This window comes from Phalacrocorax aristotelis, chromosome 10, assembly GCF_949628215.1.
Source record: "Phalacrocorax aristotelis chromosome 10, bGulAri2.1, whole genome shotgun sequence".
Classification (NCBI taxonomy): Eukaryota; Metazoa; Chordata; class Aves; order Suliformes; family Phalacrocoracidae; genus Phalacrocorax; species Phalacrocorax aristotelis.
In genome coordinates, this window is record NC_134285.1 from 23,689,365 (window position 1) to 23,715,912 (window position 26,548).

General features: G+C 41.5%; 1 protein-coding gene across 34 annotated transcripts in view; it reads right to left on the minus strand.

Moving 5' to 3' along the window:
• The window catches only part of MAPK8IP3 (mitogen-activated protein kinase 8 interacting protein 3), a 78,835-nt gene that overhangs the window by 32,004 nt on the left and 20,283 nt on the right, over positions 1 to 26,548 (minus strand). For 11 of the 34 annotated variants that reach the window (XR_012662559.1, XR_012662558.1, XM_075105810.1 and 8 more), the window contains exons 2-10: positions 24,659 to 24,779; positions 23,890 to 23,960; positions 23,088 to 23,179; positions 19,201 to 19,224; positions 15,469 to 15,613; positions 9,903 to 10,149; positions 7,102 to 7,204; positions 4,860 to 4,978; positions 667 to 678 (exon numbers count right to left, since the gene is read on the minus strand). Coding sequence is in view for 32 of the 34 variants with exons in the window: in XM_075105810.1 (XP_074961911.1) it covers positions 667 to 678; positions 4,860 to 4,978; positions 7,102 to 7,204; positions 9,903 to 10,149; positions 15,469 to 15,613; positions 19,201 to 19,224; positions 23,088 to 23,179; positions 23,890 to 23,960; positions 24,659 to 24,779 (934 nt within the window). In the remaining 2 variants the exon portion in view is untranslated. Of the gene's footprint in view, positions 1 to 666; positions 679 to 4,859; positions 4,979 to 7,101; positions 7,205 to 9,902; positions 10,150 to 12,618; positions 12,746 to 15,468; positions 15,614 to 19,200; positions 19,225 to 23,087; positions 23,180 to 23,889; positions 23,961 to 24,658; positions 24,780 to 26,548 lie in introns of those variants that run through there. The other 23 variants (XM_075105826.1, XM_075105823.1, XM_075105821.1 and 20 more) reach the window with 11 other exon arrangements.

The window sequence follows — 26,548 nt, forward strand, 5'->3', positions numbered from 1 at the left end:
CTTATATGAATTTGCATCAGGGCCCAAGTGCATTTTATGAAAAGGTGCAAACCTAAGGCAGTGAGTCTCCTTCACCAAAACAAAAGACAGAGCTATCACTTAAACTCCTGCCAGAAAGGCAAAACTCCAACAAATGACAGTGGCTTTGCCACTCTCATCCATCAAGAAAAGTGTCTTTAATGTCACTGCAGCTGTTCCAGAAGGTCAGTATGCATCAGTTAACCCACAGTAGCTATCACACACATGGAGGGATTCCTCACAGTGTGGTTCACCGAGAGGAGAGTGGGAACCTAACTCGGTCCTGTGCCCACCCAAGCTCCACTCCAAGCACAGCACCCGTCCTGACAGGGAGGAAAAAAAAAAAAGCACTTTGAGCCTCAAGACCTTGAGTGACAGGTCAGTGTAACACAGTAGAGCAAACCCGCAGAAAGCCACACAAGAAAAGCTTATTGAAACGCAGCAGGCGTGTGAGCATAAAGCGGGGATGTCCTGCTGCCCAGGGACCCACCGGTGCAAGGCAACCAAGCAAGGCGAAGGTGGGAGAAGTCCGCAAAGCCAACCGTGTTTGGACAAGAGCAGGGGAGTATCACACGTGTATACCATGTCATTCGACCTCAACAAGGAAAAAAGAAACAAGAAAGGAAATTGAGCAGAGGAGATACACACCTGAGAACTCCCCTATGGGTCATGTCCAGCGAAGCACAGAGAGACAAGGGAAAAAAGGAAGTGAAAAAAGGATCAATCAGTGACTGAAACCAACAAAATAAAAATTTTGTTCAAAAAAAATTAACAATGATTCAGCCATTTCAATGTCAAAGGCATGAAATAGTAAGGACAGGACCTGCCATGACTGTAGATGGCATGACTCTACATACAGGACATAAAAAAAATCAAGGGAAGGTAACCTGTGGTACAACTGCAACCACATGCCTCCGCTACCCCCACTTTTCCAGACATGAATCTCAGGCAACTGCATCTTCCTGGACTGGATAAACCTTTATTGCCTCTTTATTTAGTCATGTACCACTAAATGCAGAACAGCTAGTTCCCACTACCTTCTCATTTCCCCTCCCCTTGTGATTTTAGCAACTCGATATTCTGATAATAAATGTGCTCTTCAATGATACTTCAGCTTGCAAAAAAACAGTTAGTTGCATTTAAAAACTTTTTTTTCTTTTTTTTTACAGTGCAGTGCTGGGACTCAGTTTGATAATCCCATTTCAACTTCTGTACAAAAAACTATACATAAACTTACCGCTAATATGGATGAATTCCTGTCTTCACCACAAAAGCCCTGTTATCTGAAGGGAGGTTTTAATCTTCAAAGCAAACATGGTTGGGCATCGTAAAACTGACAGGAAGGACCTGCCCATAGGGCACAACCAAACTGTTAGTGCTCCTTTATGTCCAGAAACTCCTGGGATAGTGAAGAGCAGGAAGGGATGGGAGAGGGGGAAGCCTACCCAGGATCGGGAGGTAAGAACCTGTGATTAAGAAGTGAATATGCAGTAAAACAGCCAACAAGTGTTCCTAAGGCTGTAGTGAGAAAGAAGGGAATTTGGTCTACAATTACCACCAGTAAATAATTGTTCTCATTCCACATTTTTGTCCAGAATACTTCCTATACAACCTCAAGTATGTTAAGCAGTATTAGAGGCGGGGGGAAACCCACATATTTTATTTATTATTTTATATTCAAAAATTGCAATGAGGAGTGCCAATTTTGTACCAAGAGATGCTGGTTGCTTTGCAAATATCGAGAAGGAAGGAGTGACCTTTTCCATTCAAGAAACAGACTTGCCTGCCAGCTACTGCTCAAGGGTAATTTCTGTAAGATCCTTCTATTTTAAAGTCCTTTTTAATGAGATTTCTCTTTAAGAAACTGAGTCCAAAAGGAGAGAATACTCTTGGAAGATTGATTGCCAAGTTTTGAGAGAGACTAGAGGAAATATTTGAATTTCACTTAGGTGGTGTAAACTTCATTAATTCTTTTGATTTACAGAGATAAGTGAGCTTCAAATACAACCCAGAAAGAGAGAGAACTCTTGTCTTGTGGATCTTGTTTCTTACATGATGTCCATAAAGCACAATTTCCTCTGCGGCTCTTCAGGCTCAGAGGTAGAGCAGGAAGAGAGAACAATTTATCTAACAGAAAAGGCAAAATTTTGAATAATGTTGACAGATTTGCCAGTACTAAGATCTAGCCCTTTGCTTCCACCTTTACCAGACTTTCTTAGTGATTTCTATTGCACAAAGCCAAAAAAAAAAAAAAAAAAAAGTACTAATCTCATTTCTTGTTCAGAGACATGACCTCTAAGATCTCTCTGCCCTCCTCCCTTTGTACAATCCTGGCAACATGTGTATTCATTTTAATGAACACTTTTATGTGGACAGAGTCAGTAGCCAGAACTCAACAAAAGGATTAATTAGATTAACATTTCTCATGGGAAACTCACAGAACTACCTGGTTTCATCACAGCCCATCTCACAGGTTTGAAAAGGAACCAGGAGAAGGTTTCCTATTCTGCTAGCCTGCTGTGCAATCACCTGCAAGAGTTTTGCTGCTCTACTCAAATCAGAAAATTGTCCCAGAACACAAATGTACTCTTCATAAGCCACACAGACGTGGGCACTGTTCAGCGAAGTCTCTGTACATTTTTATTACAAGTGGTAACTGCCAAACAACAGATGCCTCACAACCCAAAACTGGTTTTTGGGCAGCCTTATTACCGGAGGAGGTGAAGCACCTTTAACTTTAACTGAAACTGTGGTGAACAGCCTTGCACATTTTGGCCAACTAAAATCTTTGGCTCTTTGAGAACAATGGTTTGCATTTCTCACTGATCACTGGGCCAGACCACAGGGTAATCCAAATGGGAAGTGGATTCCCAGAAGGCAGGCTTTCAGAAGTGCCAAACAGGTTGTCTGAAGCAGTTCATACATCAAGCAAATCATTTTCCTGAATAGTAACTCTTAGGAGCTGACAATCCCTCATGCCCGAGCCATTTTGGGGCGAGAAGAAAAGCAGCAGATAGCACAGTGATTAGTGGAAGATAGCCGTATAATCAACCATACACTATCCTACATAAGGAAGCACCTGAGGACCAAAATAAAATAGACGGCAATGGCAAGATTGTCAGTGTTTTTAATGCTTTGATTCTGCTAGGAAGAGAGTTCCCAATAGTGTATGGGGGCTGGCTGACCAAAATTCATTCCATAGCAGGTAGATGAAGCTAGGAGTCCCAGCCCTCCTGCAATGACTGCTAACATCCAGGTGATTCTAAAACCTGGACATCTTGCTTTTCCTTCTAGATTCTTGATTTTGTAAGTATCTGCAGATGTTGGATCCAACTGCAGGCAAAGAAAGCCTGTGCTTTCATCTTGACTTTTCTGAGACTTTTTTCTTCCAGCAATCTTGAGATCTTCCAGCAATCTTGAGATCATGGTGAAACAACAGATGTTTTAACACTTCAGGCAATGGTCATCAACCCGTGCATGAGGGTTCTCCTGCATGTCACAGGGCTAGCACCCCAAAAAAAAAAAACCAAACCACAAAAAAACACAACCCCTATCCATATCAAAAAGGTATTTCACTGGTTCTGATGATAGTCTGGAATACATTCTTATATTCCAGTCATGTTATTGCCTATAATTTCACAGATTTCTGTCTTTGATAAAGCAAGAGTATTGCAGTAACCTCCTTTCAAGTCTTCAGTCTGCTTCTTCATGGTTAAGCCTTCAGTGAATAGGGTAACATCTAGCATCTCTGCAGAAACATACTGTTTTCGAGGGTCCTAATACAAGACTCACGTTGAAAGGTGATACAAGCATCTTCCTAATTTAATTTCTGTAAAGGTGAGCTGCTGCAAATCTGAGACATGATTCAGCTCATCCTGTTCTGGACATACATACAGAACCAAACTTACAAGATTATCCATAAGCAGCTCTTACACCAAGTATCACCAGAAAGGAAATGCACACTTTCAGATCAGATCTCTTGCTGCTAAATACAGAAAAGGCATATTGTTGGAATCCTTATGTCTCCCAAGGCTCCCTAAATCAAGCAGTAAAACGGAAAGTGAGCTACACAGTTGAAAACTTTATCAGCTGCCCATGTTGTCTGAATATTCAAAGGCCACTCATATTGTCCTGATTCAGGAAAACCATCAGCAGACCTTAAGAACATGATTAAATTCTGTCATTAATTAAGGTCTACATGCTCAAGAGTCAAACACCAAAAAGCATGGCAAGGGCTCAGAGTGCTACCTGAGGCAAAGCTGCTTCTCTGACTGCTTCAAAGTCCTAGCCATGAATACAGAATATAACCAGACTTCAAGTATCACAAGCTCCTTCAAAATCAGCCTAAAAAGTGAATTACTACATCTCTTTGACTGACTATAAAAGGGTAAAAACTGCAAGATAGACCATATTTCCTTATAATTTAAACTTCAGAGAGTTAACAAAAGGAGGTACTTTCTTGCAAATTTCAAACAAACTCTTTATTCCAAGTGAAATTCCTAGTGTGTAAAATTACTGGGGGGGACAAAATTTGGGGGAGGACGCAGAAGGAGCAAATTTTGTCTTTGAACTGTTTGTGTAAGAGAAACCAATAGAAAAATAACTTATGCACACGAAGACAACCCAAATAAAAGTTACCTAACTGTTTAAGTTATTTTCTAAGTAAGCATTAATGCACTGCAGGTATGTATTTCAGTCACATAATGTCTCAATTTTCATGCCATTTTTTTAAAAGCTAAACATCCAAGTTTGGACCAAAAAAAAAAAAAGATAATTTAAGCACTTATAGAAGCTTAATGTAGTTGCCAGAGAAAACAGAATGGTTCTAAACAAGTTTTTACCTAGCAGATCTGCTCCTTCGTCAACATCTCCAATAACCTCGGACCCTGCTGTGGAAAGTTCATGATACAGAGAGTCTGTGTTGATGCCAAACGCTTTGTTCACAATCCCCTGTGTTGGGCTGTTGTTGGGGAAAAAAAAAACAAACAACAACAAACCAAGGACTCTTGTTACTTAGCAACATTTAAGCTAGCATTTGTCTCTGAAATACTGAGCATCCCAGACCATTACGATCAAAACCCTGAGAACACATTCCAACTATTCACCATGGGCTGATTCAGGGAACGTACTGAGTAGAGAAGAAAGCATAGGTTTTTTCCCCCATATCAAGGACAAGTACCTATCATGCACAACCTAAAAGCTCGCCCAGCTGACTTCCTTTTAAACCATAATAGTTAATGACTGCTTAATATTTGATAGAAAAATTTCAACTCGCAGAAGCTCTCAGCTCTGACTTTTCAGACTCTGCAAGGATTCCCACACTCCTATCCATTTAGATAGCAACCTTAGATAGCAGTAAGATCAGATAAGGACTCAAATGTTGAAAACAGCAAGAGTCTTTTTTCTTTGCCAACTAGTAATTGAAATCAGCCTGAAGGGTTAGTTATTCCGTTGGGTGAGTCTATGTACCAAAATGCTTCTTCACATATCAGCAAAATGTATTTCATTAAAGGTAAATCGAAGTTAATGTTTTTGAATCTTATCATACAGGAGCACGTTTCCACCTCTTAGTTTCTTGGTACCGTCAAGAACCTTCTTGCATTTCTTGACAGTGCCGTGGCTCACACAGAAAACAGCTGTTACAGGAGGTGAGGGTGAGGCAGCCTCTGGGATTTTTATTGCCTACTCTGAAAAACAGTCTTAATGTGGATATCAACATTTTTAAGAGCCTGAAGAGCTCCAATACAGCAAACCTTTCCGTTCCCTTCTTTTCCTTGGGTTTGACCAATTTACAATCTGACCTCATCAGTCACTTTTGTCTTCGCCACACAGAGCTGTTTCAGCTACCTAGACTCCTCCTGCATCTGACCCTAAAAATTGTCAATGCATCCTACACATTCTGAGGGGAGCTTAACCGTACATGGTTTCACAGTTGAGAAATGCAACTGTTTTTGCTGCTCATACCCTTCTCAATGAGGGTGCTTAACAGGGGGAATCCAGTCCAGATTTGGGACTGTGAGAAAATCTTGCCTTAACTTTGTCAGGCTGTTATCTTCTGCATACCTGTAAGAGCTAGGGGGTTATTTTTGCTGGTGTAGTGCCAAATTACCCACTGGATGAGGGTAAAAACTAACAAAACCTGTTAAATTAACCACCAGACCTTAGGAAAAAGGAATCAAGGTACCCAGGCTAATAATGCTAGACTAATACATGCCTCACAGAAATAAGGTGCCAAATTTAATAGCTTTTAGGGAGCCTCCTATTCAGCACAAAACAGGCGATGGATAGGAACCAGAGCAGCAGAGAAGTTCAGTAAAATTCTGCTAATTCAGAGGTTTCTGATGAGGTCCTAAGTGCACTGATGGGTCAAAACTGCTCTGACCAGCCTCACCTGGGACCCAGACCCATCCACTGGTCCAGGGGCTCCCTTTAACCTCAGGCCTGCGCCTTCAGTCCTCCTCTAAGCTACATGGTAGATGTACCTGTCTTCAGCCCTGTCTCCTGCTGCTCAGGGATAGTACCAGGACCTAATTCATCCCCTTGTCTTGTCTGGGGCTGCTGATGGAGCTCATTATCAGTGCTCTGCCCTCTCTGCTCAGAATCTGCAGGACTGGGATCACTGGGATTACTCCTGCTTGTCCCCCCTCATGAAGCAGCCCTGCTCCTGCTCTCAAAACTTGAAAAAATTAGAGCTAAAAAAAAGTGTGAAGTTTTAAAACTGAATTCAGAACTGATCTCTGATTAGACAAATGCATCTTCTCCCTCTTCCTGATAGCTTAAGCCCATGTCCCCTTTGCCTGTCTTAAACCTTTTGCTGCTCCATCTCTCTGTCCTCCCTGATCCAGCAAGGCAAACAAGCCCAGTTCTGGGTCAGCTGGACAGATCCTTCTGCAGATTACCATCAGACATTTGCCTTCTCTGGAGAACAAAAAGAAGGTAAGGACCCCTCATATTTGCACTAGGCAGAATATATGGATTTTCTCAAACAGCTGCATCTTGAACTCAGTGTGAACCACAGCATCCATTCCTCACTCCTCATAAAACCAAGCAAAAGAGCACACAGTGAAAAGTCACAATCAATACCTGTTACCAGTGCGTTCCAGGCGGGGGTCTTGACACATATCCAGCTCTGGAGTAGAGTCTATGATGTCCTGAACATCAGACCACTCATCACTGCTGCCCATTCCTAGGTAAGACAATACATGTGATCTATAGCATCAGGACTGTCACAGGATGGTATTCCTTGAAGGGACCTTCGCAGCTTTGAATATCGAGGTTTCAAAACTTCATAGTCACTTGTTCAAAGCCTTAAAATATGAACAGAAAGTGGCTGATCATCTAGGGTCACAAATGCACTGGTGCTGGGAAGGTGCCCTCACAATTCCAGAGCAGGAAGATCATAAGCATCCCCTCCCTGCCACCACACCAGAGTGTCACCAAGGTCATTGGTCTCAATCCTCATTAAAATGTGATAACCAGAAATACTTCACCCATGAAAATAAATTACAAATAAACTTTTTCTGTGTCAGTAAAAATGCTTCAATCACAATGCAGTTTTAGCTGAGATCGAAGACAACACAGTCATTTTCTGCATAGTTTCACAGAGATTACTGCAGTTATGAATTGGCACTATTTAGTTTTAATAGAAATAATTTTTCAATACAAATTCTCAAGCCTACAACTGCTTTAGATACCCATTACAGCGAAATTTCACTTAAAAACTGATATGTGAAATCTGCTCTGGTTTCTGTATAACTTACAGCCTCAAGATAGTATCTAAAGAATAAGGAACTTCCTCCTCTTGTCAAGTCACGTTTATTGGATACCAAACTGTTCAAAAGCTCAGACTTGCGCCTATTCTAAACAAACAATACAAACACAGTGTCTGTTCACACAAGAAATTCTTGAAGGATTAAAGACCTAATTTGTAAACTACATTAGTCCTTCAACGGTGTTAGATGTGAAATTTTTGACCTTTCCAAACGGCCTCGGTAGCCAAATATGCAGAGCCCATGACAACTTGAGTGTTGATTATATTCTTTTAGGCTGGCATTGTGCACTAGCTGGCAACAAATGCCATGTCTGAAGACAAAGCATGATGTGTATCTGTTGCCAAAGTAGGAATCCATACACCAGTGGTTCTCAAGCTCAAGGAAACAGAGGCTTTCTCTTCTTTATTTTTTCAAGCTGGGAAGCTTTTCTGCAAATACCTTTGAGTACCTTTTCTTGGTAGTTCAGCTCTAAGGTATTTGCATCTCTGACACATATTTAATTATAGATGCATAAAATACATAATTAAAATTCAAGCATCTGTATTTCTCCTCAGCATGGAGATCTGATTTTGCACTATGTGTGAAAAATAGCTGAAAGATTGAGTATGCAGAGCACATAGGAAAGATACACTATCTGCCTAGAGAAGATTCAACAATATATTTCCACCAAGAAAAAAAAGAAACTTTCACATGCACAATGACTTCAAAGTTGCACACATACAGAATAGAGTAGACTTTGACTCAAGAAAGATATTGACGGTTAATGAGCTTGTAAAGCAGCAACTGTAAAAATAAGGGTAAGTATCTATAGGGCATTTGAACTACTGACATTTATGCTCAATATCTCTGATACCAATGCTTGCACTGACTTGCCTTGGCCAAGATCACCAAACAGATCACAACTGAACAGTTAGCTACGCAGAAGCCATACGCTTTTATGGAGAACTACACTACTTTCTGGCAGATTGACATCTGTGACCCTGGGACCCCCTCAGCTGCCAATATAAATACAGAATGGGACTCAGTCATGACAACTCTCATTCAAATGCTACAACAGGTGATGTTACATGTTGGTTTATAGTCTCAATTTGTTAGGAACCAGCTTGTGAATGTTAGCAAAGGAATTTCCTCTATTACTTAGGAAAAGCATCTGGTTCAGATGCTAACCTCAAAGACCTACACCTGTCCCTGTGCTCCTACACAGACTTCCCTTCAGCTAGTTTAACAGTCCTTTTATGTATAAGTTCATGACCTGTAAACCTGACCACTTCTCATTTCTGAAGCCTGCTGCAAGTCTAAATACAATACAGGCTGGGAGTTGCTCTGATACTACATTGGCACAGCTATATTGAAAAGCACAGAAAGGGGCTTTTATCATGTTATTACACCATTTGCTTTGCTTAAACAGCCTGGTGCTAAAGGCTTAGGTGACGGCTTTCCTGACCAGAAATCATGAATTCAAACTACTAAAGGACTCCAGGAAGTGCAGAGAAAACAAGTGTAACTTCCAAAGATTTGGGGGGATTCTTATAGGAGAAATAGACTAAAAGAAAACAGCTTATTTAGCTGAGAAAAACAGCTGGATATAATTGCTATTTTGAAATACATCAAGGTGTGGGATAAACACACAGAAGGGAAAATAATTCTTTAACCTGACTGACAACTTTGGCATATAAACAACTGGAGATAAAATACTTATGAATAAATCCAGAGAGAAAACTAAATGGAAGCTTTTAACTATTGTATTGATGAGGTCCAGAAACAGCTTTCTAAAAGCTCAGTTAGACTAACATGGGACTTGACTCTTCATGAGAGAGGTTCTATGACATGGAGGAATGCAACTGCAGGGGACTGAACTCAATAACTTATTTCTATCCTGTATGTCTGTGAAACTATTCATATTACTGACATTTTAAAAATTTGCTACCCAGAAAACTGCTAACATCCAATTAGCCCTGTATCGCTCACATATTTGAGTAAAGCTACCTCTAATTCTATGCTTATGAAGCTGATCACCCCTCAGTCTCCCAGCCTCTTCCTGTAACAGAGGGACACAAGCACTGGGAAGTCAGTTACATTAATAACCAAGTACCCAAGCTCCAGTTTCCATACCTATGCTGACGTTCCTCATCTCCTGTGTGACCTGGACTTCCATGTTCCGGCTGTTCCGCTTTTCTCGTGCTCTCTTATTGCTCTTGGTCGTACCATTATATTCACTGATTGGCTGGATGCTCTCGTTCAAAGGTGTGACAGCAGCAGATGGCACAGATGATGTGGGAGTGTTGGACTTGGTTCCAGTGGTGCTCGGTGTGGCAGCTGCTGAGGACTGCCCGGATTCGGACATTTCATCTTGGGGGCACTACGGCAATTCCGGGGAGAGGGAAGAACAAAAAGTGAAAAGCACAGCTATACATTTCCATTAATCTCCCATTTGTTGGTATATGACTGCCTTAAAGCATTATGGAGAATGAGTCTTGCTCGCTGTACCAGCTACATGTCCAGCACTTGCTGGTCACGCTAGGCAGTGCAACCACAATGAAGCAGTGAGTTCTCATGCTGAACTCAGCAAGCAAATCCCACCTGTGAAAGGACTGATATCTTTCCTCCTTTACTACTAAACATTGTTCTTCACAAGTCACATCAGTATGTGATCTCTTCGTCATGCATCTCAGGAAAGATGGCCTTATCATAAGTGAAAAGCACCTGCAGCTCACACTGACTATAGTGGAAGCTGAAGGGCTTTGACACTTGTGGTAAGCCAGGCCAGTGTTTCTCAAGACTGGAAGGCAACATGGATATTGCTTGGGAAGGATCTGAAGTGGCCTCTTAGAGGTCTTGGATGATGTCATTATTGTAAGCCATCAACACAACCTGGATGAGAGAACAGGAAAGTGGTTTTGACACTAAACTGCAGACGCAAAGCGGATACCAAGCTGGGATGGTCTGACTTGCTAGCACAGGAGACCTGTGTCTCCATACCACCTTATGCAGAAGCTAGCCAGGCATGGGTCCAGCTTGACAACACAGTAGAAACAGGTGTGGTCTCCCCACTTCCAAATGACAGGATGACAAGACCCAAGAATTCAAAAATTAGAAGCTAACAAATTAGCATAGGAGATGGAGTCCCAGTTTGAAATGCGCACAAATGGCTCTCTGTTTTACAGACATGACAGCCCCATTTCTTGTAATACCACTTCTTGAAAAACATGGGAGGCTTTCAAAGCTCTGTCAGGATTTCAGACTGTGACCTTTGTTTGTCAATTAAAACAGCACTGCTTCACAGTCAGCCAATTAATGCCTTGACCAATGCTGTAATCACTCCCAGACCCAAATGAGGTCTCCCCATTCTTCATGGCAGCCCACTCTAATTACTGCCTGCAGGGAGATGACAAAATTAATGTTGGGAGTTATATGTGATAATGAGTTGCAACTGGGTGCAGTGACATTCAGCATCTGCATATCCATACCCAGCTTTAATCTGTACTACTTGTCTCTCCCCTCCTGTGCAAATACTAGAAAGATCCCGATTCTGCTCAGAGGCTGCTCTGAGCCTCCCAACCTTGGAGCTGTGATGCTGTTTTACTTCACTAATTTGGAAGTCTCTGTCTCTTGTTCTATTAATAACTTTACAACACGACAAAAAAATTCAAAATGGCATGAGAGAGAAGACTGAAAAAATGGTGACTTAACCCTTTGCAGCCATATATATTATTTTTTTTAATCTGGAATCTTATTAAAATCTTCCTTTAATTAGATCTCTATATGCTTATCTGGTCTCTATGTGCCTATCTTAAAATACCCTGCTGTACATTGCAGTGTGGAAGTCAAAGGTTTTACATTGCATTGTGCATTTATACTGGAAAATTAAGATTTCTTTAAAACTGCATTACCATTAAATACGATCCACATTTTGTATATAGTTTCTGCATTGTCAGTCCAAACAGCACCCACATTCTCCCATGGACATTCAAATCATCTCCCTGCACATTTGCTGATTTTAGCAACAAGACTGAGATGGCGACTTTTCACTGAGGCTGCTACATGTAAAAACCACACTTCCCACCTCTATTTCATATTCCTGTTTCAGGAGCTACCTTCCTAATATGTAAAGAAAAAAAAAATCAAAATGAGTTTTTGAGACCAAATGTGATCCAGTAAGCCTTGTACTAGTTCAACTGCAGTTTGCCTGCTGTGCTTTCTAACGTACAAAGGGACAAAGAGTAGCAAGCGTAAAGTGCGATCATAAAACCTCTTTCCCCAAACAAAACTTCTGTTGGATGAAAGGATTCAGAGATGTTCTTGTACCCACTGTAACTCTGTAAGCATAACCAAAGCCCATGACCATCTTAGCACTGTAAAAGAGACACCCAAGTGGGTCCATGTGTCATTCCTTATTCTTAGGAACTATATGTCATTCAGAAAGCCTGTATCATCAGTGTCTATAGGGCAATATTTGTATCAGAGATATCCAGTAATGTCTTGTTTATTGGCATAATCTGCCCCTCACTGAGAACCCACCAGTGAGACTTAACCTGGTCTTTCACTTACTCTTTGGTTATACATCCGAGTTTTATATTTATCTAGAAAACGTACTTTATCAACCTACCAGCCTGCATTGGAGAAATTCCTCCCAAATATAAATACTACTAAGGCGCTCCTCTTCACACTCCAGAAGCTCTGTTAATCTTTGCTGGTGTCTTCCTTCTATTGTCCTGACTGCTTCATTAATGCTAAGTGTTCCACTAAGTCTATGGCTTTCCTCTACAGTGTAGGAGCCATTCTCCATAACCCATAGCTCGCCCAAAGAATACTCTCCACAACCACTTACCTACAGCCATACCTGTCAACCTCCTAAACACCAAATGTGTAGTAGTGACCTCCAAAATGCATTGCAAAGGCCCAACATTCATAGCAGTCATATGTCACCATGAGAAGCCACAATTGTATGGTTATAACACTGAAAGCATAGTACATAAAAACAAAAATGTTAAGGACTTTAATCTCCAAAACATTATATAAAATAAATGTACAACTGAATGTAAAATAAAATAATGATAGTAACTGAAACAGAAAATAGTAATAATAAATATACAAGGAGACTTAAAATGTAACTACAGTATGGCCCCATGAAGAAGGAAAACTAGTTGGAAAAGACAGGATATACATACTGGGAAGGCGAGTCATGTGTGTGCAGTTGATGTCAGTGAAACATCAGAGCTGCTGAAGAAGAGGCGAGGAGCGCATGAGCAGTACCGCTGAGATTTCAGTCATGCAAAATATTTAAGAAGTAGCATTCCAGTCAGAGAGTGTGCAAGAAGCTTGCAGGAGGAAAATCTCCATTCCAAATTGCAAATCTAGTAAGTCAGTCAATCACATCCTTTAACTATTCATAGGTTTGCTCCATACTCTTAGGAAATCCTCTGTAAGTCTTCCACAGCCCAAGCTCTCTAACTCCACCCTACCAGCTAGCCTCCTTAAACCCAGCATCCCAATTCTGAGTTTCCCAGATGAGCACCAACACAAATTCCAGCACTACCTGTCAGAAACACTTGGAGTAGCACACTCCTGCTTCTGCACAAAGCTTTCTTGTAACCAGAAACGCACTTTTTTTTGCCTGGCACCACCACCAACAAATCACTAAGAGATCCAGCCAGTAACCCTCCATTACCTGAACTTGGACATCAAAACTTCCAGGTTTTTTGGGTTCCTGTTGCATTCTCCTGCCATGCAGATGCTGGGTTATCAGTGAGATCCACTCAACTTCTTTCAGAAGTTCTGCAATGGTACCGCTTAAAGAATTATGCCTTAACAAGCCTGTGGAAGATGGATCTAACCCCAGCATCCTCCCAGCTCTTCTCTAAAAACTAACCGCTGCCACACACACCTGATCACTAGAGAGCTCAAGGCCATCTTCACACCGCAGCGTGCAGCGCTTCCTGGAGATCGCAAGGAATAAACTGGTTCTAGAACCAGAAGCGGGTTGGTCTCTGTGTATTTTGGTCACTGTCTGTGTCCTTGCACCAGTGTTGTGTTGGCACAGCACTAGTCTAAAGAAACACATTCATGCTACATTTCCATCATCCTAAATTATGTTACTGCACTGTGGCATTGTTATTCCCTCCTTTCAGCCAAAGCTCTCCAGAAATGACTGTAGGACCCAACTGGTATTTTGCAAGTTGCTACGTTTCCCAAACTTCTGTGCCTCTAACACTACAGCAAGGGCTGGGTTCCAAGAACAGTCTCCATCCTATCCAAAGATCTTGCTTTTGGATTTCCAACTTCCATGATGGCAGAGGGCTGATGAAGTGCTAAGGTTTGTGCTGTGCTAGGCCTGCCTTCTTTACAAAGGTTGTGTTAAAAAAGGGAAGTTGCTACTTTGTTTTCTAACATAAACTTTGAATTCATCTAAATTTCTTGTGCTATGCATCAAGGAGGCCACTCCTGCAGAGTCCCCCAGGCCAAAGTACCATTAATGTAACCTGGAGACATGCAGAATGGGTACAACAAGGAGTTGGGTCTTTTCTTTCTTTGGGTTTTTTCCCTCCTCTTTGCCTTTACTGCCACAATGTATTTTACAGGATTAGTGATTTACAGCTTCTCAAAAGGAGACCAACCCTTAGATGTGACATATAAAACACCTGATGTTCTACAAATTCTAGGCAGAGATAAAGTAAATTTTATCAGACACTTCTAAAGCACACCAGAAGCTCTGTGAGATACAGGTGGACATAGTATAAGCCATGCTGAGTAGATGCACCACTGGCTCTCAGGCCTGACACCAGGCATTTGTGGAACATCATTCAAAGAGAGGAATTTGGTGGGATCCTGAGCACAAAGACTTTCAGAAGTCTACAGGTACAGCTCATGGGAAATGTGGGTCACCATGTGTAGTCTAAACTGTAAGCAGTTGCAGTGAGCTGTCAGCTAGGAGTACAAGACCTGGGTCTTTGGGCTCAGACCAATCTCTGAATGGCAGAGCAGAGCACCACAAGCAACAAGCAGAACCATGCAGCTGCTTCAGCACAGTTGCAATGCTGTGAGGTTTTTGGCAAGCCTCAGTGCAGAAGGCAGCACATTGAAGGTGACAAGTGTATTGAAGGTAGACAATGCAAGTCTAGAGTAATAACTAGATATACAAAGAACCGAAGACTTTTAAGCAAGACTTGGGCATCCAGAGAGGATTAGGAGCCCTTGGTACTGAAGACAGGAAGGCCAGAACACCACAGTCAAAAAGAACACACACTGGAGAGCAAATGCAACCCAATGCCTGGTCTCAGGTGAGGTGCAAAAACATTGCTCTTATCAAAGGGGAGAGAAGGGACAGGTTCTACCATTTCCCCTCCCAAATAAGCTATAAAAAAGAGAAGGATTTATCTTCCCTAAACCCCTAACTGCATCCCCACACATTCCTTTCAACTTGGGGCCAGCCAAGGAAAGGAGATTATCACTGAGACAAGAAGCATGAGGAGCTGTGTCAAATCCCTCCTGCACCATATGCCAGATCTGCAAAAGAATATCCTCCCACCTACTAGAGCACAGCTACCAAGGCAGACGACACACTGCAGGGAGAGGCTGCAAAGGGTTATGGACACAGATTGGTCTCCATCTTAATGAAAACGTGGGATGCTATTGACAGTGGGGGAGTGGGAAACCCTTGCTCCGTGATGGTCTATAAAACCTTGTAGCTGGAGTTGGACTGCAGCTGGCCGAGGTCACTCAGGTGCCAGTGGTCCAGTGTTGGGACGATCTTGGCCCCTATCTGCCCACGTACCATGCCATCCGCGAGGGGGAAGACATTCAGAGAGTTAGGACGTTCCTTCCTGCTAAACAGAGAAACAGAGAGAGAGGGGAAACCAATCTGTTAGCCGTTTACAAGGTTCTTATAGAAAAGAAATAGCACACTAACTTATCTGAAATATTAGTCACTAGAAATTGAATTGCAATCCTTTCCCTCACGTAGCAGCTGTATGAACTCCCAACTCCCACAGTTCCATGGTTCTGTCTATGCAGACCCATAGCGTCTACTGCTAGAGCCATACACCTTCCTGGGGAGACTCTAAGAGGGAAGGGGTCAAGCAACCACAACAGGCATGAGTGACTTCTCCATCAGTATGAAACATTTAGGGGGAATGGAAAAGCGCAGGGAATCATCAGACAATTTGAGTCAGTGTATCTTCCTAGAAACTGTGGGAAAACAAGCCACAGCAAACAACTCTCACAGCAAAAAGAAAAAAAGTTTCCAGAAAACCTAGAGATGTCATCACTGGATTAGGAAAGAGGATTTTAACTAAGAGTCACCTACATGACACTTCTGTATATTTCATCCCAAATCTGGTTAGCTCCAACAGCAGAAATCAGAGGGTTTTTGAATACTTGCAATATTAAGCAAGAAAAATAATACTTGTACTCTCTGATCCACTCTCCATACCCATATTACAGTGCACTCAAAATTCAGAACCTAAACAAAGGTATAAATGAATGCATCATTCATATTGCCACATGTCTGTGTTTACGTTTTCTTCATCCCCTTCTTTCTGGAAATTGCAGGTGACTAGCTAGCTGCAGGTTTGATTTGGAATATAAAAGCTGGCACAGGTTTTGAGACCAGGTTCCAGTGGGAGAAAATCTACAGCAAGCAGTGGAGGTGGAAAAGGCTGCAGCAGCACGCCAAAAACAGCAACTGGTTTCATGCCAAAGAAGCAGGCCTGCGGGGACAGCACACATCCATTTAGGAGATACCCCCAGCAGCCCCTGTTAGCTGGGCTCCAGTGGCTCTGCAGAGATGAACTAAGCTGATCCTCTGTGTGACATGTACCTCCAAAGGGGTTCAACCATGGTACTTCACCTACTCCTATATGGGGCTCCCGCTTATTGGTGTGGGATGACAAAATCCACCCTTCTGCACACCAGTATTAATAACAGTAGATCTTCATGTGCCTTTCTTTAATGATCATCAGCACTGGTCTGATGACCAGGCTAGGCAACCACTGCAACCACCTCACCCATGACTGTGGGCAAAACAACTGCAGCAAGACCTAAGGACCCCCAGGATGCATGCAAACACACTAACACAGGAGGTGGTGCATGAACCAGCTCATTTATGAGGGAAGGAGTGGGAGTGTCTAGCAGAGGAGACAATGTTTGTGGAGAAAACCAAAATGCCCAACCTTCCCATTCTCAGCACTGCCCGGCCAACACAGCGTGCTGCACTGCTGTGTCAGTGTCACTCATGATGAGGAATAATCGCTTGCTGTGGTCTATCTTGCATAGACAGAAGGGGCAGAAAGGTGTTTCCAGTGTGGCCCAGCAAGGAGATTTGGGATGCATTTTTCCTAAGAATCTGCATTAAAATCCTCTCCTGAAGATCCTAAAGACTCAGACATAGAAGTTTCATAGACAAACCCTCTTACAAGGGCAGCACGTAACTGGGTTCTACAGGAACACAGATCATTGACACAACCTGATTTACCTTACTTTCTTTTATAGAAAGGATGCAATCATCTTTCAACAAAATCAAAACCAGATTCGTATATGATAGGGTTTATCAGTTTCCCTGTAGCCTTTCCACTCAAAAGGGATCTTGATGTTTGTTACTTTTAAATATTAACAATTGCTGAAGATTTAGAGAAAACATTCCACTACTGTTTGTCTAAATGCTGATTCATGACCTCTGTCCTTCCATTTACACCTGCTCCTAATAGGTCATGATGCCAAAGTACACTTACTTCTGTCTGTCTTCTGGCATTTACCTCTCTTTATCCTACTGCTCTCATTCCAAGACCCTGAATTTTCTAACTGTTGTTTTAAGTTTCTAAATAACATACTAGGGAAATTTTTCCCCTAATATGATATTTCACCCCTGGCACTGTACTGATATAAGCACCACAAAAAGTATAACCAGTGAGGTACATGAGATCATGAAGAGATTCAAAACAAGAAATCAGAACTTTATGCCACAAAGACAGAAAATTCCTAGTTTTACAGTTAAAGAAATAACTCAAGGGTCCCAAAGAGTCTACTGTAAAAGAATCATTCTTTTCAGGGAGTAAAAAAATCAGGCCATTTTTTGAGCTGCTTTTTTAGTTTCATATCTTTGCTCTTCTTCAGGTTAGAATGATGGTCTTAAAGGAGTCATGCTTCACAGGTGTACGTAGCTGGAGAAAATTTCCTATAACTGCAAAACATTCCTTGCAAAACAAGTGGTGCAGTCAGAATATCTAACAACATGCTATAATATAAATGCTTTTGTGACTACGCTGGGTTGGCCTGACGTAACTCCCTGGCAGCACTGAGAGCTTTTCCAAACATATGCTGAGACAGACATTAAGTTATACTTCCTCTTTAGGTAATCTCTATCAGATTTCTTTTGGGAACCCACAGTTTATTTCTACGTTCATATACAAACACCTGCACATTTAACGTGCAAGGAGATACAGCACCCCACTGAATGTACAGGGAATGTATGAACTTCACAGACCCTGCTAAACAGAGAACACAGGTACAAAGTCTCAGTAGCATCAGAAGCTGTGGGACCTTCACGAAAGGATTTTAACATAGATTGTTAAGAAGTTTCCTTGCTGAGTTTCTCTGGAAACACTTTCCAGCCTCTTCTGAACCTCCCAGAAAAGGGGAAAGAGCAAACACCACAGAAGAGCTATCTTCAGCTTCATAGTCCTGGGGCTGACTACCAGTCTTCAAAGAACTTTAGTGTATCCGCAGGGGAAGTCTAAGTTTTGAGTGCTGGAGTAACCTTCATACAACCAATTCTTTCCAGTACAGGGTGACTCTTAACACTTGGTTAGTTCCACCTTGTGTTAGTTACAAGGTAAACAGCAAACTCCTCAATAAAGGTTTGCAGTAGCCAAAACCTGGGATCAGGATGCTCTACAAGTAACATCCTAAAGCTCATAAAACATAACAAAACTACGAGTTGTTTGCCAGCATTCAAAGATGATAACTGCTCTCTTTGCAGGCTCTGGGCATAGAACTTGCTGCACGGCCCAAAGTCCTAAGTGCCTTCGGAGAGCTACTAACAGTGACACACATTTTCTGTCCTGCTCAGAAAATACGCATGCCTTGTGCTCTATACTAAAGTAAGGGAGAAAAGATGGCTTTTTAAAACATTCTGGGACATGAAGTGTGAATGGCCACTCACAGAGGACTGATCCTGTTTTGGGACTCAACTTCTGTGTCTTCTGCATTTGAACACACAAGCTTCTTCCTCATGTGTTATCCCAGTAGCTTGGTGGCTCCCTCTGCCTCATCCGAATAAGCAAGTCTAACACAGGTGCCAGTAGACAAAGAGAGCAAGAATGCTGGTACGGTACATTCCCAGCATCACACTGTTGCTACTCAACAGCAACCTCCCAAACTAGGATTAACAAAGTTAAGATGCAGCAATAGGATTTACCTTTTCCTCCATGACTGGCGATGACTGCAGTGACAAACATAACAGCCAAAACAGAGCATCAATCGCACAAAAAGCGAGACAAAAAAAAAAACAACCATTAGAGAGCAAAGGTCATGCAAACATGCAGCCCTACAACATATACAGGGTATGCATGCACTGGAATCCACAGCATGTGGAAGTGTGCACTATATTCATTACCCGTCTTGGATGGTGGTAGTTACACATACTCCCCAACAGTTCTTGCACAAACTTCTCCCAAGTGACAGGCAAACATACCCGATGTACTTACAGTTTTATGCAAAAATGCACCCCTATGCAGTCTAACACACCCAAGCACATCCACAGATGAAAATAAATAAGTGCACTCAAATTTGTGTGGCAGGCCATGAGAATTTATGCCCGTGTCCCCTCCACTGCACTGAGATACATGAGCACTGATGTTCACCCCCACCCAGCTCTGAAGTGACACAAAAACACACATCTGACCCAACTGCTTGTGCACAAACATATACAAACACAGAGCTACACACACACGCACGCACGCAAACAGTGCAAAGCTTGAAATGAAGGAAAAAGTCCAATTTCCCACTGGTGGTTCCTGCAAACCCAGATCATAGCCCCATCAGGGGCTTTCGTAGACGTGAAGTGTTTCTCTTTTTTTCTCTCCTAGGAGACTAGCAATATGTCACACTTAGAAGGGTAAAAAACTAATTTATTTAATATGAAGAGGCAATTCTTGATGCAAATTTTGCCCTTCATCCCAGAGAATAGCAGTCTTGCAGATATAACCAGTTACACTTTTCACTGTGCACATCTTTCATGGAATGATAACATAAAGACACAATTAATATTAGCTTATTTGAAAGTTAGCGAAGAAAAATCTCATTAAAATCAACTTCTACCATGCAGTCCAACCCAAATCTGGAAGGTGCGTATATGAACCACCCTTTAAAAGAGAGGGGCCCTAAGCATGCTTTTGCCTACATTACTATTGTATTTTACTGTGTAAGTACTTCTACAGATATATTCTTATTTACAGAAGGATAAGTGGGAAAGGGAACAAGCATAACACACTTATCCCATTTCAGCTGTAACATGAGGATCAGACCATGTTCTGGGAGCTCACTCTGTGCTTCCAGACTGTGAGTGGGAGAGGAGAAGGAAGAAGAATAGTCTGGTAAGGGAGATTTTATGAACAGAACACCTATACAAACTACTTATTCGTTTTATACCGTGTCTTCTCTTGCTTTCCACACCCCTCATGCCTGTCTCTTTTGCCTAGGAAGGCTGCCATCTATCTTTTAATTTTCTTTCTCCAATAGATTTTTAGATTTTAGACAATCCAATTTTAGCCAGACCCCAAACACTGTATTCTGTAATTATTTTTATTCTCCTAAACCACACTTTGTTGTGAGACTAATTTACTGTTTTGTAGGAAATACAGCACAGAGATAACTCACAATACAGCCCACTCAACAACTACAACAGCCCTTAGTTACTCCTTTCTAGAAGAAATACTGTAAGATATTCTTTTCTGAAAGGGCTATTCAACTGTCAGAAGAGGAAGGGTAAATAGTGCCCCTTGATTCACACACAACTGTGTCTTTCCTTCCTTTATGTAAGGCTTTGGTAGCCTTATAAATGAGAGTATAAAAATCTTATCAACTGATTCAGAATAAATAAAGGATGCTTCTTTGATATACCGGTATCTTCCACCTGCAAGTTATTCTTTTAGCCAAGGCTACAGAAGTTATCTTTAATTATTATGGCAAGTAATGAAATGGCAAATAGACAGTATTGGAAAAAATTATTCACTGAGAGGGTGGTCAAGCACAGGAGCAAGCTCCCCAGGGAAGTGGTCATGCCTCCAAGCCTGTAAGTGTTCAAGAAGTTAGGTATACGGTTTAACCTTTAGGTTGCCCTGTGTGGGGTCAGGAGTTGGACTCAACGATCCTCGTGGGTCACTTGCAGCTCAGGATATTGTATGACTCTAGGGCTGCAGGGATCTGGCAGGGGTGCCAGGCTAATTACCAAAGTTTCTGAAGATTCATGTATTTAACTCCCTTTCCACCCTTCAACGCTACTTTCATTGACAAGGTGGGGTTGGGTCTCTTTTTCTCTCCCTTTTTCTTTCTTACAATACACAATCAAAACTTCAGCAATTTGAACTAAGTCTTTTCCAGGGCAGTCCAACACAGCAACAGGGAGCCACAGCAGACAGAGGGTATTTACACTTCCTATGCCAAGACCTGAAATTTCCTTTCTATTACATTACCCCAGAACCAAGTGACATTCTGGTATTTGTTACAGACCTAAATACAAGTTACTAAAATATCCTCACTTATTCTTCCTTTATTCTTAATATACTTCCTTATTCTTAATTTCAAAAAAATTTTGCTCTTACTTCAATACTCTTCTTTTGCATTTTCATCATCCCTACCAGATAATACTTCAAAAACCTTCATGGCTTTCCATTTATCTGTTTTCTCAGTATTTTCATCTCCATGCCTTTGCCCATGCTGCCCTTTGTGTACAGTCTTACATGGCATTCCCACTCCTTTTCTTAGCCTAATGCTTCCCAAAGATTTGGTTTTTGAGTGAAGTTCAGTGGTATTAACCAGCTCAAGTTCACAGATTTTAACCAAGATCAGTCAGACATATTTTATAAGAGACAAGGGAGAACACACCTAGCAGGCACTCTTTTTCAAGTATTCCTTTGCAGCTGGTATTGTCCCCATCTATTTTTCAGACCAGCAGCTCTCACGGCTTGCAGTCAGCATGTATGCAAAACCTTTTTAACACTCTTCGTGGCCAGAAGAAATTTAAAAGTTAAAAAAAGACAGGCAAGGACAACCAAAAGATTTAATCTCTCGCAGCATATTACTTGATCAATAATTTTCCCCTGGAAAACACTGTTCTAGTTTAAGACTTCCTAAGTTAGACAGTGTCACTATAGTGTTAATCATCTGATTAGCATGTGATGATTAACACAAATAGTAATGTGCCATGCATAAAAATTGCCACAGAAAACTTATTTTTTATGGCTGAGTGATTAAATAGATTGCACTTAATCTGAGTAGATTATGTGTTATGTGATCTATTACTTCTCTAACCAGTATTTATGCATCACTTCTACTTCTCACTCCCTGGGCAATGTTACTGGTATATATTATCAGAAAGAAAGCAATTGGTTCCTTCACATAACAGTTAAAACCAGACGTATCTGTACCAAAATCAATGTAACTGCAACCTTTGTGCTTTAAATTTGTTGTAAGACTACAGAAGACTAGTTCTTCTACATACTGAACTTCTTTCCTACCACTGCCTTCTTTAAGCACAGGCTGGTTCTTACTGGTTTGGTACTCTGAAAACAGGGTGGGGAGGGTAGGGAGGGAGGAAAATCAATTTCTTGGGGATAAGTGGGTCTATTGGTTGACTGACTTACAGAAAGCTTTCCTTGAAGGAACAAAGGAAAAAAAATCCTATAATGGTGAAGCATTTAATTGGTACAGTTTTGCTGGCTATCACACATACAAAGGCACACACACACCCACACACACCCCCCAATACTTTTTTTGACACCTCCATCCATTTTATAGATAAACCTTTTACATACTACCTGAGAATACAAACGTATTTTTCCAGAGCCCCCCAATCAATAGCAGTGTGACAAAGCCTAAGCTTTGTAACAGAACACAAAAAGTTCCTCATCCTCAGGCCTTAGAAAACGTACCCACAACTCACCCCCAACCCATTACAAAAAAGTTTCAACTATAATCCATGGCCACAGGGAAAGATCCTGCTTCTGGTTTCTTTCTCTCAAATATATACATTCAGTTTGTAAGTTCCTGGGTGGCATACGTTACATGGAGAGGTTATGGCCCTACCTTCTCCCAGGTAGACTGCCCTCAGTTTGATTATTTCCCCCAACTTGCTGCATCTTGGATCGCTCAATGTGTTCCACATAGGTCTGAATCATCTGTGAGGAGAGAAAAATCCATGAGTCAAACAGAGGAGCAGACTCATTTTCTGCTTTTGTTTGATCTTCTCCAGCACCCATTTCCAATTCCCTCCATTTTTTTGCAAATCTCCTTGTCTTTGCTCGTTTCCTAAGCTGATGATGTAAGTGAATGGACTAGTCTGGCAGAAAATCTGACAGCAAATAGTGTTGGAAATTACTTAAACTTAAGCTCGTAACAGAAAAGCCATGAAAGACCATATCCAAAAATAATGTAAGACATCTCCTGGAGTCTCACTGGCAGTGGGAGATGAGGTAGTGGGGCACTGTTCACAGAATCACAGAACAGTTGAGGTTGGAAGGAACCTCCTGGGGTTGTTACCCAGGACCATGTCCAGGTGGTTTTTTAATAGCTCCAAGATGAAGACTGCACCATGTCTCTGGGCAATCTGTGCCAGTGCTTGTCATCCTCACAGCAAAGAAGATTCTACTCATGTTCAGAGTGGAAACTCTGTGTCCCAGTTTGTGCCAGGTGCATCCAGTCTTGCCACTGGACATCACTGAAAAGAGCCTGGCTCCATTCCCTTTACACCCTCCATTCAGATATTTCTGATGTTCCCAAAGTTCAGAAGCTCTAGCCGTCACTAGTATTGTAAAGCTGAATTATTTGACATGACGTTACATATAGGATAGTAGTTTATTTATTTAGAAATAATGAGATGACATCCTACCTCTGTGTGACGTTGATGTAGCGCATTATACTCTTTCTTCATTTCTGATTCACGTTCCTCCAGTCGTGAAACTACAAAGAGAAGATTCCAACCATCAGATAACACACATCAGGCTCTCAAAAGAAACTGGAAGCCTCAAAGCATGTTTTGTTAGAAATCTATTTATACCTACTGAACAAAACAAACCAAAAGAGAACAATGCATATTGTGGGATCTGGTCTTCATCACAAACTCAATTCATGAGTATCTGCATGTTTCCAAAATAAGCAGACCAAATAGTGCAATAAGACCACAGAAGCAGAGTTTTTCAGCAGTAGGCTGGTGCCCCATAAGTGTCCTAGTGAATTCTGAGGGAAACCTCAGCCAGCAAAACACTGCTGCATATGTTAAGGAAGTATTTGCAAAAATAAACTAACAAACAAATAAATGTGATCGTTTATATGAGAAAAAAATGGGAGGTTCTATGCAGGGACAAGGAGAAACTAGAAACCAGATTCCAAAGCTTCACCAATGGCCCAAATCTTCCATCTGGAGAGACTGAGCATGCCCCACACAAGAGAAACAATGAAGCCTCTACTAAATTAGTGTGGAAACGACCCATCCTTTAGAAGGCTTAGAATTTTATACCAAAGTAAGGCATAAACAGACGTTTCTGGCTTTGCATAAATTACATTAAAACAAACAAAAAGTATGAAAAATATTTTCAAAGTAGCAGCATATGTGTGGAAGGCAAAGTGTATAATGATGTCTGGTGTACAACTTTGCTTACTCTGATCTGCATAGTTTTTGGTCTTCAGCTCCAGCTGTCGAGTCTGAAATTCAAGGTGTTCCACTTGGATTTGTAGTTCTTTCTTCTCCTGCTCCAGTGCATCTTCAAACTCTATAAACTTCTGAATAGGGAAGAAGCAGAGAAGGAGGTATGGATGAGAAAGTACTGTAATTACTCCAATAGCATTTAATCAAGCTGAAGATACTACTTCATATGAGGAAGTATTAGCTATATTTAATGTATAATTAATACATAAACAATCGTCCAACATGAGTTATGTAAACCAGTTCAACTCTATCACCTTCAGCAACATTGTTCTTCCTCATGCCAGGCTGAATTTTGATTCCTGTTAATTTGATGTCAGAAAAGACAAATTCTATTTCTATGGTCAATATATTTACAAATACTTAGGTCAGAAACCTTCAGACCAATTCCTCTATCTGTGCAGTTTTAGAAAGCTTCACCTATAATTCACATGGTGGGTAAGCTTTGCAGAAACACGCAAGTCTTGTGGAAAACTTACCCACAACTCTGGGAAGCTGAGAGCAACCTCAGCACCCAGAGATGGTGACCTGCCCCAGCAGCAAACTTGAGAAGTGCTCTGTGGTACATGGGAGCCAAGGGAAGGAGGAGGGAAACAGGCAGAGGAGGAGATTCTCACAGCAGAATTTAACAAATTTATACCTCGCAAAAAAAAAAACTTGGCTAGCTGCTCTTGGCAAAGAAGGGAGGGAAAGGATCACTGCTGCTAGCTCTTATTAGCAACAACAAAGTGGCAGGTGTCCACGAAGTAGTGTGGACTCCTGCACAGAACACTGGGCTGAAGGAAACATTTGTACAGATATACTAATTTCACAGTGAAAACACAACAGAAAAATACCTAATTTCAGGTTATTATTACTGTAAAATGTCACTTTTGACCTGGGAGTTTTAGTAATTCTTTCCATTGGATACTAGCATGCACAGCAAAGAACAGTAAAACATGTGAAACATTCAATTTAGCTCCACTGTAGTGAATTGATATTACACATTACTCTTGATAAGAGCTATAGTCACAGTTGTTTTCAGGAAATATTTAAACCTAACAGGGTCCCTGGAAAGTGAATAGCATCCTCAAATCTCTGAATATACTTAAGCAAGCCTGGTTCTTGTGCTATATGTGGTCATGAGAGCTTTTCTGCACAAAACACTAATGCATACCCATATGCAATAATGACCCATAGTCCATACTTCTGGACGCAGAAATTGAGTTGGTTCTAGTAACACCCCTGACAAAAACTTGTGGAAAAATCCATAAGGCTCAGAAAACATTTGCTCTGTTAACCACATACATCCTTTCCACAGCCAACCAAGTCTAAAGCTCAGTCCCACACGCTTACAATGGTGTAGGATACTAAAGCTATCTCACTAGCTTCAGAACACGTCCTATTCTGGCCTTACGAACCAAAAAATTCGAGTCTTGTTACATTACATCTAAACAGCTACATCCAAGGAAGATACAACAAGAGAGTTGTCTGCATCAACCAGTTCAGTAACTGAAACGCAAACCCGCCAGCTGAGTGGCAAGAGCACGACTGGGGCCGGGAGCAGTCCTGGATTCAGAGCTGCAGAGGAAGAGAGCGAGCAGGAAATAAAACCACGACAGCTTCAAGCTACCTTTAAGATGTTTACAGAACAACAGGAGCCCAAAGGAGGTAACAGGAGCTCACAAGGGTGCTCTGCTCCTGGCCCTGCCTCTTTTCCTCTCTGTCCATTTGCAAAATGCTCCTTAGGTTGAGCTCTAATAGATTCACCAGCACATGCACATTGGCTGGCTGAAATCTCCTCTTTCCAAAAGTATGAATACTGGGAAAGAAAAGCCTTCTCTCAGGCTCCTCTGTACTCTGCATG